This window comes from Crocodylus porosus, unplaced genomic scaffold (genome assembly GCF_001723895.1).
Source record: "Crocodylus porosus isolate Cpor-Errol unplaced genomic scaffold, CroPor_comp1, whole genome shotgun sequence".
NCBI lineage: Eukaryota > Metazoa > Chordata > Crocodylia > Crocodylidae > Crocodylus > Crocodylus porosus.
Window position 1 is genome coordinate 7930796 of NW_017728916.1, and position 13806 is coordinate 7944601.

A 13806-nucleotide genomic window follows, 5' to 3' on the forward strand; every position below is an offset into this window, starting at 1 on the left:
ATATAAGCAGCATTTCTTTGAGTTAAGCTGAAGGATTCATTCAGCTCCCATCCTGCTGCTGTAGGGCAAAGACCTTTGTGGTTTAGAAGAAACCACGCCAGAGGTTCTGGAAAAGCAAAAGCAGGTAGTGGGACATCTTCTTACTCCAGCCAGCCCCCCCAAAGACAAAGCAGGGGAGGAAGGCAAGGAAGGATGCCAATGCCTGGTTGAGTGAAAGAGCCAAATCCAAGAAAAAACCATCTCTTTTGCAGGGACATCTGTTATTCTGAGGAATGGATCCCCAAATTTATTTGAATACAGAAATGGGGAGCCAGCCTCTACAAGTGACATCTGGAGTAGGGGAAGGACAGAAGGGGGTATGAACCTCTGAACCCCTCAGCTCTCCTGCTGTACTTGGAAGATGCAGTTCATATGTTTTAGTCTGCAGTGAAAAACAGCCACAAAACCAGTTATAATAAAAAAAAAAAAGTGCTGCCTAGACTATAATGACGCCATTACATAGCAAGGTTGGTAACCACGCTCAATAACATTCAGGATGGATATAAAGTGTTATGCTAGCACATTCCTTAAAAAAAATAAAAAGCCTTCAAACTTATATACAAGCTCCAGGGTAGATAGGGTCATAATAGAAAAGAACCTAATAAAGTATCTACTTTCAGAGTTAAATCAATTTCTTGTGTCTAAATTCTGCAGGCAAGCGTTCCTGTGAGTGTGTGTACACACACACACACACACACACACACACACACACACACACACACACACACACACACACACACACACACACACACACACACACACACACACACACACACACACACACACACACACACACACACCTCTATTGCCATAACTAAAAGGACAGACTGAAACACTAATAACTTTCCACTTAGATAGAAGCTTAGCAAGCAAATAAAAGCAGTATCTTGTGCATAATGTCGGTTATATGCTCATAAATCCTGACATAAAATAATTAACAGCTATGAGACAGGAGGGGATTGGATTGAGAATTAGCAGTATATTTTCAGGACTCTAGAATAAGACAATGCTTTCCCCTCAGTACCATGCATCAGAGATGGAGCCTTTACTATTTTAACAAGCTTGTATAGGCTGCTCCACTGAAGAGCTGGTGGTGGCTTTTTGTACCATTACAAACCAGTACAGAGAACAATGAAGAATATTTTAACTCAACAACATTTAAATATGGAAAAAACTCAAGGGCACATGCACACCCCTACAGGAAATTTGTCAATGCACTCTTAGCCACCAATGCTCTTCCTACTTGCTCACCATGCAAAACATCCACTTTTCCTTGGTTCGCAGTCCCTTGAGTAAGTTTCATCAGCAATGACCCTGTGCCTCATGGAAGAGAGAAACTCAATTCCAGTTAATGTCATTGTACTCCCCTTCGCTTAGTACGCTGTCAGAATTTGCACTATCATAACATGCCCTTAAGTACCAAATTATTCTTCTACCTAGCAGGACAATCAATGAGATTTTCCTGATGTTTGTTTCTGCCAATTTTGTGACGAGCCAATGTTTCAAATGCCAAATACTGGAGAGCAATCTGAAGGAAGGCATGGAAATCAACTTTGTGCTTTGTAGACATCACCTACATACACAGAATAGAGCAGGTCTCTGAGATATAAGATGCAAGAATTTGTCAAGTGAAGAACACGGGTCCTTACCCAACTAGCATGTCATCGATCAGGTCACAACACAGTCCAAAGAGCACCTCTGGATGAAACAGAATAAGCCCTCAAATATTTGTTTTGCACAACCTATCACCAGAGCTCCCTCCCTCAACTCCTGTAAAAAGGGATCTCGGAGCACGCCTGCGAAGTCCAGGCAGCAACTAGTCCTGCTCCTGCATAGCAATAGTGCCACTGGAACCTGATCAGACCCTCTGGGGATCAATGCAAAATAAGAGTTTTAATAAAAATCCCAGGCACTGTTGGGCCAAGGATAAGCTGCAAACCCCTCCCCAAGCCAGTTCTGCCTGTTAGCCAGAAGATTGCTACCCTGAGACAGAAAGGTCCTTCAACTTCCGTATCCTTGTAGTCACAAAAAAGAGGTGTTTTGTTTTGGGGGGTTTTTGTAGATGTGCTAGTCAATGTAGCAAATCCCAGGCATGGGTCAGTAGAAGTTGTGGTCCCAACATGTTAACAGGTAGGGCAAAGCCTACCAGAGAGGCTGGGATTTACCTGAACTTAGCAATATGATCACCGTGGGATTTTAAGCAGGAGTAACGCCTGTTAAAGAGCAGCCTTTTCAGTGCAGAAATGGCCAATGTGTTTTCAGAGACATCTCATTTCCCAGCTGCAGACACAGCCTCTGCCTGCCTGGAGAAGAAAGCGTTTTAACTTTGAAACCCTTGCACTGTAGATTCTCCTGCCACAGGAGGTTTAAAGAACAGGGGCAACTAACATTTTGGGGGGGCTGTCCTAGGCATCCTTGACCCTGCTTCAGTGCAGGGAGATGGACTAAAGAGTCTGCCAAGATTTCTTCCAGCTTGGCAGTCCTACCATTTCTGTTCCTCCCACCTCCCATTTTAAATAGTCTTCCTTTGTCTGTGCTGAGTGCTGGCAGTGTGAAAGTGCCTGCAATGTTTTAAACATGCCATTCACATTTCCACTGCAGACAAGCCCATGATGAAGGAACTTCAGGAAAAGGGGAAAAACCTTGCCCGTCTTGGGGCACCATGCATTGAGGGCTTTGTATTTAGCCATTAGTGCTGAGAACATACGTTCTATTGTATTTCACTTTTGTTATGGCAACTCCAACTAAATAAGAACACAGGATTACTTTGTAAGCTGCAAATATGCTGTACCTTGCTATATCTCCAGTGTACATGTGCACGAGCTATACTTTAATTAAAAACTTTAAAGGTGATCCCTATGGGCTTAAGCTCTACATTTATCCCCATTTCAATAAGCCTTACTTGGTGGGAGAGGATGGAGTGTTACTAACTTCTATAAAGGTTCCTCTCTTATAAATTGTTATCAAGGTCACTACAGCAAAACATTCATCAGTGTAAATTCAGGGTAGATTTTGTTCCTTTATACTGTGAAAAGATACATGGTAGTCACCACTGAACTTCATCTAATTAGCATTATTACAGCATTCCCTAACTAGTTCCTGTACCCAATATACTATGCTTTGTTTAAAGGATAGTTGTATCTGCACTGATTCATAAAGGACAATGTTGTAAATGACCATGTCTAATTACATGCTTCATTCTCCACAAAAGATCTTATATAAAACACTTAAGTTAGTAGTTATTTCTTTGTATAACAAATAATTAATTACTGCAACTGAAATCAAGGTTTTTTATGCTAAGATACAAATACAAGAGCCCCAACTAAGCAATCCAGTAAGAAATTAATCAGCAATTGTGCGACTTCGATGTAAGTTTCTAGTTCACATTAAGCTTAAAAATGTTTGAATATGGTATACATGTAACCAAAGGCCTTCTTTGATTAGAGATATGTATTGAAGTTTTGTTTTCTGCAGCTCCTTTAAATTTAGAGTAATAATTAAATCCAAACACAAAGTTATCTGCAGGAATACACTTAAGTTCCTTATGCACAATTATAATACAATTGCTGTACCTTAAAAAAATATCAGAACTTTAAACATCAGATGAAATTTGTATCAGATCAAAATGTCTTACCCCAGATATAAGAAACACTTTACAGAAGTCCAAAACGGGTAAAATCTGCAAAAAACTGGCAGCTTCAAGAGTGTCCTGAAGGTTGTCCATGTTGAGAGAAAGTTTTGCAGTATAAATGAAATCAATAATCTTCTTTAAACCTATTTTGTTCACACCATGGAGCTTAATGCACATTAAATCTTGCTCCTTCATTCCACCTAAGAATTATAATGAGATAAATTAAAATGGGTATCCAGATTAGATAGTTTAATGAATTTCTGTTTGTAATATTAAAGAAGTTATATAAGCTTAACTTAAAAAAAATGTAACTCTTTAACTGAATTTAGTTATGATGATATTACCTACAACAGTGCACAAAATTTAGGATGTAGTTTAAATACCGACTGGAATATTTAACAACCGGAAGTCCAAATTAGAATAATTTAAGAAATAACCATACATATGCAGGGTCGGATTAATGTATAGGCAACTAGGCACATGCCTAGAGTCCTGAGCTGCAGGGGGGCCCTGGTCACCCCATTTGCCTCTCTTCCCCTCCTCTCCACTGGCCTTGCCCCTGCTGCAGCTGCTTCCTAGCACCAGGGTAGGAAGGGAGGTCTGGACGGGCCCGGGGTCCATGAGTTTATTTGTTTAGGGCCCGCTAAAGAATTAATTAGGCCCTGTATATACATATGACAGGAATAAAAGCATTACCTGTGAACATAGCCTTGAAATAATCACTAGCTGATGCCATCATAGCTCTATGAACAGGAAAAACTTCATCACCATCTCCTGGTACTAATGTCACATCACAAAGCAAGCCTTCTATTCGCAGTTGGTCAAAACCCTACAAAACAAAATAGAAATTTGAACGGACTATTCAAACAGAAGTGACAGTACAGTAGGTTGTTGCGTTTGCTTTAAGTAAATTTATTTCATTTTCAATACTTATACTCCCTGGTAATTATTTGAAACATCAGATTAAGTTCTGGATTTCCATTCTATCACAATCTGATGTCCTTACATATACACAGAAGTACGCACAGACACTTTTTTATAATGAGGTAGGCATAGATTTTTTGGATCAGAATCATCTTTAAAAAATACTTATCTTAGACAAATGCAGGATGCATGTCTGTCCCAGGTATATTTTCTGTTCCATACTGGTCTTTTCAATGTACTGTACAGCCCAAGAGTGTGTGAGATGCTGCAACTTGAGGTTAGGGAAGGGAAGAAAGGGCGAGTTTTACCCAACTAGCATCTTGGTCAATTTTTATTATCAAGGTTTATAATGTAAATCTCCCCAGTGTATTAGTATTTCTGATGTAGGTCCCATTTGCTGAGAAGTCAGAGCGCCCAACAACAATAAACTGGATCTCAGATTATAATGACACCTTAAGAAAGGGTTTCTCAGGACAAACCAGCCTTGGGTATATTTAAAGATTAATCATCACTGGCTCCATTCATGCAGGGCAAGGACTAGCACCCTCTTCCTTTATCCCAACACAGCAATTTTTTAGAATTTATAAGGACAGAAGAATAAAATAAGGTATGTAAACAACCTTTACAAACTGGACCAATCTTTATTAAAAGTCTTGAAGTAATTTTTCATTTTTTAAACAAATGATTATATAATGCAAAAAGGCATGAAAAAGCTCAGTATTGGGAGATTCTCTTCTCCCCCCACCCAGAGAAGTGCTATAACCACTACGTTACAGAGCAATTTTTCTCTTTGCTTGTTTGATCTGGCCACATGATGCTGGCATGCACATCTGTCAAGAAGTCCAGCTTGAACAGAAGAGGTACCCAATGGTTAGCTGACTCTCCTGGGAAGTGGGAGATGTGGGCTCCAATCCCTTTGGAGTGAGGGAGGTGTAGAGCCAACGCCTGCCACTTCTTCGTGGGCAACTGCTCTAACTGGTCCCTACCAGGCAAAAGCAAAGCAGCACCACAACCACTCGCACGGTCAGCCTTCAGCTGCCTCCGGGTATGGCAGCGAGTTGGGCATATCTGAAGAACACCCAATGGAGCGGGTCTGTCTGGGAGCTTGGGGTCTTCCCATCTCCAAAACGGACCCAACAACTTGGGCAGGTCACAGAGGCACCAGGACATCTTTAAGCTCCAAACTATAAGCATGTAGTGTGATTTCTGACTCCCGAGGCAGGGTCAAACTGGACCACTTTTGCTGAGTTAGCATTTTGGACAATCCACTAATTATAAACCAGCCCTTCCACTACTTTCAACAACCAAATCAATGCATTTCAGTGAATCCCATGATGTGTCCCTGTAGCCTTTACACCAAACCTTCTGAAGCTAGCCCCTGGAGATAACAGACATTAAGGGTAGAAGATTCATTCTTTCAAGAGTAGAATCTAAAGGGAAAAAAGCTCTGCTAGTCTTCAAACAGAGCTACCTGCTGCAGCACTGGCTGCCATACTTGCAAATGAAGTAAAAGTCTCTCTGCTACAGAACTGATGATTGAAGTCACTTTCTGATAAAACTGGGAACTGAAGACACAGCAACCTGCACACCACCTTTCTGCTTCTCTGAGGGCCCTTTATAGCACTGAATCCACTGTCTGACTGTGGGGATCTTTATAGCTCAAGATGCCTTCCCATGGGAAGGTAATCAATTTACTCATGTCAGTAACCTTGGTTCTGCCTCGAGGGAAATCCTTCCAGGAGGTTAACTTTGGTTTTGTAAAAGCTTCAGGAAGAGGCGATTTTCCAGCAAGTGACTATGGCACTGCCTTGCATCTCTTGGAGCTCACTAGAAACCCTTAAGAGACTTGGAAATAAAGTTTAGAACAGTTTGCTCTATTCCAAAGTGTGGAGGACAAGGAATACCAGATGGAGGAAAATGGCAACTACTGGTGCTCTCATTATAAGTCACAGAAAAGTCCTACTTCGGGTTTGTCTGAAAAAACCTTGTGAGCTATTTATCTGCACTATCAACAAATGTTAGAACAGAAATGAATTCTTCAGGGAATCATCCCATGTGAGGCTATGAGAACACAAGCAAGTTGCTATGACTGGAGCCTCCGGTGCAAATTTATAACACATTAACCACATACCCTGTCTTCTGCGGTAAATACAAGATAACTTATCCCAGTTCCACTGAGGAACAAGCTCTTCCACACAGGGCAAGAGCTCATACATAAGCCATTACTCCCAAGTAGTTAAGATGTTAAATTACGCCCCCCTAGCCTGTTCATGTAGACATGCCCTGAGTAAATTTGTACTCAGAGACTGACAGGACTGTGTGGGTTTCAGGTTTGAATTCTAGCAGAAATCAGAACAAAGATGAGGCACTTTGTACAGTTTGGCACTTTAGAGCCTCAGGTGTCTGTGAGAGGATTAAACTTATCAGCCAAAGAGAAGTCATTACCATGGGAGTTTGGGTGACCTACCAGACAAAAGCAGAATTTAGTCCAAAGAAGGCAAGAGCCCAGGTTTAAAGAGTTGTCACCACCACAAGAGTTAGTTTTGGCCAAACCACTTCTCCATGTGGAAGTAGATACAACGTGAGCACTTACTCTAGAGTTGTGTGTTTCAGTTTAATTCATTTACACCTTGCACCAAACTGTTCACTCCTACACATAATCACTGCAAAAAAACTTCTCCTACTTAAAAACAATCAGAGGTGATATGTTACCAATTCACAGCATCCCCAACAAGAAGTCTGTGGGTGTTTCAAAACATATGAGGGAGCAGCAGCCATGTGAAAATGCTGTACTCAGATTCCAAGATGCCAGAGGTACAGGCCGGGGTCTGTCTCGCAAACCCGCTTTATTGCAACCATAACAAATCAAAACAAGGGTTTACAATGAAGGAGTCTCTCATCTGTGGAGAAGGAGGAGGGAGAAGAGCCTTTACCCTGCCGGAAGTCGTTGAAATACAGGCGTGTCTGACCCCTTCTTTGTTAGGGGGTAAGGATACTTCCAGTGATATTAGTGAAAGCACCTGACAAATGTACAACCCTGTCCAGGCAAGTTGACCTGAGACCTGCAACCCATCACCATCCTCTAGAGCTGCTGGGACTCAGAATTCTGCTCTAAGCACATACTCCAATTGCTGGAACAACTGAAGTGATTCTCCTCTCTGAAGCAAGGTTTCTAGGCTGGAAGGCTGGCAATAGGAAATGCAGGGCATGAAAAAGCTTACAAACTCCATACACTGCCTTATAATTACAGTTTCAGAAGGTTTTAATGTACATCAACCATTTTTTCTTCTTTACACTTAATTCTTGGGAGATCTTTTTTAAAAGTCTTTGAACACTGCTGTTGGTTATCCTACTGCAAACACTAACCCAAGTTCATAAAGCAATTAGCAAGTTTAACAGTAAGCGCACCAATCACTATCTGGTTGTGTAAATATTTGCAATAAGATAATCTTACACTTCAAGGTCAGTTTGCTTTAGATAGTAAGGAAAGGAAAGTCAAAGTGAACACTGCATATCTCAAGATAAACGTATTGCAGGTAAGACTGACAAGTTAAGACTACCAATGTATTCATCTTAAATTAGATCCCTTAGTTCTGAAGAATACACCCAAGAGACAAGTATATGTTAACAGTTGTGTTCATCTATAAGAAGGGAACAATTTTTGAAGGGTGCTTACTTCTGACATTTTAAAGTTAAAGCCAGTACACCCTGTACTGCATCAGGTACAGTTGGGTGTATAATGTGCAATGTACATACTGAAAACAATATGGTTTAAACCAAATAAGTGAATTTAATATAATTATTTTTCTGTAGCTGCACATGCCAGACGAGATAAACTAAAAGCCATTTCACACACATATGCCTGCAGAAGATAGGTGCAATGATTCTTAAAAAAAATAAATGAGGTGGCATATTAACAGACCTCAGAGGATAATGGAAAAATCTTTGCACCTGGAGAAAGTGCAGGAATCCCAACAGTGGCTTTATGCATGGGTCAAACACTGCATTGTCCAAAGCAAAGGGAAGGCACAGATTGCTGCTAAAACAGCATTAATGGAGAGCAGTGTGTGGATGGATTAAATAATGAAATTGTCCTGCCAACTGATACGCGTGAGCTATAGGAATGCAAGGAGAAGAACATGGAATTCTCCTTCTGATATCTTTAGCAAGGTTCAGAAAGGTGAGACTAAAAAAAGGCAGCTAAATAAAAACTGACTTTCATCAAAAGAAAGTGAAAGCCCAATTCTGTAAACTTCAACTTGGTAGATAAGGCTAACAGTGAAGAAGAATATAATTAGAGGAAAATGTCGGGTTGTCCCAACAGCTGATGTGGACCGAATTTTCAAATGGTAAAAGAAAAAAAACAAAAAAACAAAACTTTTTTCATGACAAAACGAGATTTCTTGTGTAGCAAAAACTCACTGGGATAGGCACGGGCGCACACGCAAGTTACCATGAGGTAAACTGGGACATGAACTGGGACACTTGTCAGCAACTGCCTGTGAAAATCCTACCACCCGTTCTCAGGACAGGTACAATACCACACGGGGCAATACACGGTGCTACTTACCTGTAGTACCACAGAACTGTGAGTGTTGCTGGTGAAAAATCTGGTGGTCCCTGTCTTCGAAGACTGTAGATGGGCAGACACGCCCATATCGCTGCTACCGAGAGACACTTTCATGTGAGGATCTTCCTCTTCCACCAGAGATCTAAAAAGATTTTAAAAAAACAACCTTAATTCACATCTGTTTCCATTAATCATTGGTACACACTGAAACGAGAGTGGGGGAAAAGTTCTTCTGATTTCGGGGCGAGTTGAATCATGTCCTTATGATTCCTGAAATCGACCCAAGGGGAACCTGATGCGTTTATGGGTTGTGAATAGTTTAAATACTTCAGTGTCCCTTTTCAGCTTTTCAATAAAGACCAGTAAGAGTTTTGATAAGCAGTCTAAAACAGAGCTAATTCAATTTTAAAAAGAAAAATATAGAATTGGATACTCCCCTACAAATTTATCTCCATTAGAATTTCAACTCAGTTTAAGATGCTTTGCACTCTCTCAGATTTGTGCATCAAATGGCCATTTGAAAATATTGATGCAAAAGGTATTCTTAGGGGTTTAAAAGATTAATTTTTACAGATTAAGCCATCTTGATTGATTATGGGAGGAAAAAAAGCGATAAGAGGTTTCTTATATAGAGTTGCACACAAGCTTCAGACCACATCTCAGGGACATGCAACTCAAAGGGGCTTTCTGGATCAACTAGTCCAGCCCCCTACTTCCCAGGCAAATGGATCAAACAGCCCTTTTCATACAGCGCAACGGTTCAGACCATCTGGGGACATTACTGCCTCTGAAAAAATATTTGCCAAATATTAAGTGGGAATTTCTTTTAAAAAAGTCAGTGTTTTAAATTGCCACAATGCTGCTGGCTTGCTCCTTTCATCTTGTGATTTCACAAATTTATAAAAATGTGTCTGACATCCAAGATCTATACTTATATAAATGCTGTTTTATTTATATTTAAATAAAAATATACAAATGCAAGGGTCTAAGCACACAGTTTATATATAGTCCAAGAAACAACATATTTTGGTTTGTAAAATATCTGGGCATTACAACTTTAAACTACAATTAGCTAGTCTCAGTATCTGCTGATTTGTTTAATGTAATAAGTTATCAGAGCGCACACTGCAAGCTTCCATAGCAATCGGATGCACACTGCATGCTTCTACAGCAATTTGCAAGCCTATTATTAACTCACAGAACACAGGATGCAAAAAATCCCTTTCTTAAATCAAGCATTCATAATACATAACCAATGTGGATAAAATTGCTGCAAATCTCAGAAATAAAAGCAATATACAGATTATAACATGCAGGTAAAAACATTGGCCTCCAAACTAGTTTCAGAAATCACTTAAAATGTCATTGCCACAAGCCAAACTGAACTTTGAAGCTCCAACTTTTCATATTCCTCTTTCCTTGAGGAAGCCCCATTAAGAAAAGAAAAGGGCTTTTAACAAATTCTCATCAGCACAGCAGCTTCAAGTTGACTAATTAAAGCAGTTTCTGAAACTTCAGAATTTTTCTGATAGCATTAACATGTGTTCATTCAAACCCATGATTATTTTTTAGAACCAGCCATAAAGCAGATTCAGGACAAATCATTTTCATCACTAACAATGCACATGGGTTTGAAACAGAGAGATTTCATGTACACAGACGTAACACCACCACACACTGTAGGAACGCGGGCATGTTTAAAGTCAAATGCAGTAACCTAATAATTACACATTTGAACAAATTACAATAAGTGTGAAAGCATTTCTGCAAGGAAAACTGTACAGTCAGTTTACAATTAAGAGAAGTTAAGATTTAAATCCCACTGAAAAATTTCTTTAGAAATATAAAGCAATATTTCACATTGAGTATTTTGCTCAAAGTTACACTCCAAAGTTCATCTTGGACATACAAACAGTTGAAACATTCAAGGGAAATGAGTGCAGCAGTTTCTAGTTTGGTGTTCTGTAACATTTAACAAGACACTAAGTGAAACAGTTTTCAGTTCATGACTTGAACATTTTAACAAGAAACCAAGCAAACTGGCTCTGTCCTGTCTGATGGGACTGAGTGATAGGTGGCTTTATTTGCCAGCCATAACTTTCTATGCCACATTTCTCAAAAAGAATGATCTTTTTTTGGTGTAGCAGGAAGGACAAAGGATCATGAAGATTCGATTTTAAATTACATTTCCTTTCACAGAAATGTAGCCATTTTTATTGGAAGCTGAAGATAACCATAGAAGCAGTGACTTTCAATCAACATTTCAACTCAAAGAAAGAAGGTTCACACCTCCCATACAAAATAACTAGAAAGACAGGTAGGAACACTTCCTTGCCAAAATTTTTAAAGGGCTTTTAAGATTTTGGCAATAATGCACCATGCTGAACCTAGACACTCAGACATATGCACTATGAGGTTTGCAACAAAGGTAAGGCCTTGCCCATGAAAGCCGTTTTTTTTCTCTTTTTCTGTCGTGATAGTAATAATGGAAGCATAATTACTAATAGGGTGCTGGTGAGCATTACCACATTTTAATTACCAAGACATCCACATCCATTCTTCATAGGCTTTAAAACAGGCCATAACAACAGTTAACTGTTTCCACTAATCCTTCCACCATTGCTAGCACAGCTGCAAATTAAAAAAGCAAACCTAACCACAGTAACTCAACCAAGAGGTACAATAATTTGCACCCAAGGTGTACTACTAGGGGATTTGCTTTCCCCCTCCCCAAGGTTTAAAGCATGCGCTGTGTATTGACATGAACATAACAAATGAGAGCCGAGCTATACAAACAGTTTACTCTCTTTACAGCAAAATTCTCTTTCAAGCTGCAGAGATAAAGCAGAGCAGTCACTTCATTAACACTGGCTATATTGCTCTACTTTGATAAGGATTTATTTTATAAATTGAAAAAGTTATCATTAGATTTTATCTGGAAACTTCTGCTTAACCATGTTCTGATCTTTGACCTTTGTCCAAATACTTATTTGAACAGCACACGGGGCATGCGTGAGTGCATGCGTGTTTAAGGGAGGGAGCTACAAGGATTTCATCTTTTTGCCTCCTAATTTTGAGATAATAGCCAAATATAGACAAAATAGAGATACAGAACAAAAAGCTCTCAGTTTAAGCTCTTCTGAAGACAAATGCCTTATTCTGTTATTCCACAGACCAGCATTCTCGCATGTTCATTTTATACAGATGCAGTTTGCAGTATGTCATTTTGTTCCTATCAGTCATCTCTCTCTCTCTCTCACACACACACACACACACACACACACACACACACACAGAGTAAAATCTTAAATTATAAAATGTAAGCTTGAACACTAAAAAAATACAAAAGTCAAGGTTTTAATATCAGTTTTAACTTGGGCAGATCATGCTAATATGTACATATTACTCTGGCAGATCATGCTAATGTGTACATATTACTCTTTGAGCTACATTACAGGACCCTAAATTTTTACCCTCTGGAAAGGCATTTGGTGACCTATTGGCACTACCAAATTACTTCCTAGAATATCTCTTGGATATTAAGGAAACAAAAAACACCAGCCAACCATAAGATGTATTTTATTACTTCCCAAGCAAATCAAGCTCATTCAATCAGAACTGTATCTTAGTCAACACTTTCTATCTTCATATAGTTTCACCTGAACTTCCAGCCAGTCATTTAGAGTTTCAGAAGTTAGCTCTCTCTGAGCTCCTATTCGATAGCCCCTTCCCGTAGCCTCACACCAGAAAGGGGAGGAGGCACTTGAGGCACCTCTTGCAAAAAGACCTTAAATGCTTCAGAAAGAATAAGTGCTCTCTCCATTGTATAGACAGTGCCAATAAAAAACTGGAATATGCCCAAGGTCTAAAAGTAAGTTAATACCAGGGACTGGAAACAGGCCCCTGATATCCTCATCCACAGTGCTCATTGAAAAATGCTGCTTCCAAACGACCAAGTCCCCAGCCCCAACCCTGACAGCAGCAAGTCTTTTTATTAACATGGCATTAAAAACTCATCTCTGCACACAGCGATAATGCTCATTTCCTAAATGTTTTCAGTACCAATATGAGTACACAAAGTAAAGGCAAAAGACACGTGCCATAAGGAAAGAAACATTTAGTTTCTTTTTTGTTTCAGATCGAGTCAAAATTGAAACTGACTTTAAATTATGTCCATTAACCAGGTTTTCATTAAAGTGATTTTTTTGCTACTCATTCCTGAAACACATGACTCATCCAACATTATAGAACACTGAACTGGTAAAAAAATATAAGGTATATATAGTTCAGGCACTGTTACCAAAAGCATTTTATTTGTATTCATTAACACTGGCCTGCCAAGCCCTATAATTAATTAGGTAATAATGAATGTAAATATATTGACTGGCGCTTTATAGTAAGTACAGTATATCACGATTAGGCACAGTAGCACAGGAGAAAGCCAATTCATTTTCTAATTAATTCTATTGTTCTGATCAATAGAAGTCATTAAATAAGAAGTACAGTAATAGCATTCTTTGATCAGGATAAAAAAGTTGATACAGGCAAAGCTAGAGCAACTGCAATAACGTACAACAACAATTTCACAACAAGTTGTTACAAATGTGAATATTAACACTACTTTAAATTAAATAGAAGTAGT

The 13806-nt window shown here is 39.3% G+C and overlaps 1 protein-coding gene across 10 annotated transcripts in view; it reads right to left on the reverse strand.

Moving 5' to 3' along the window:
• KLHL13 (kelch like family member 13) overlaps positions 1-13806 on the reverse strand; it is a 107585-nt gene that overhangs the window by 21100 nt on the left and 72679 nt on the right. For 8 of the 10 annotated variants that reach the window (XM_019536384.1, XM_019536380.1, XM_019536387.1 and 5 more), the window contains 4 exons: positions 9165-9306; positions 4764-4865; positions 4367-4499; positions 3674-3870 (listed from right to left, as the gene is read on the reverse strand). In XM_019536384.1, coding sequence (XP_019391929.1) covers positions 3674-3870; positions 4367-4499; positions 4764-4865; positions 9165-9306 — 574 coding nt within the window. The remainder of the gene's footprint in view (positions 1-3673; positions 3871-4366; positions 4500-4763; positions 4866-9164; positions 9307-13806) is intronic. The other 2 variants (XM_019536382.1, XM_019536386.1) reach the window with 1 other exon arrangement.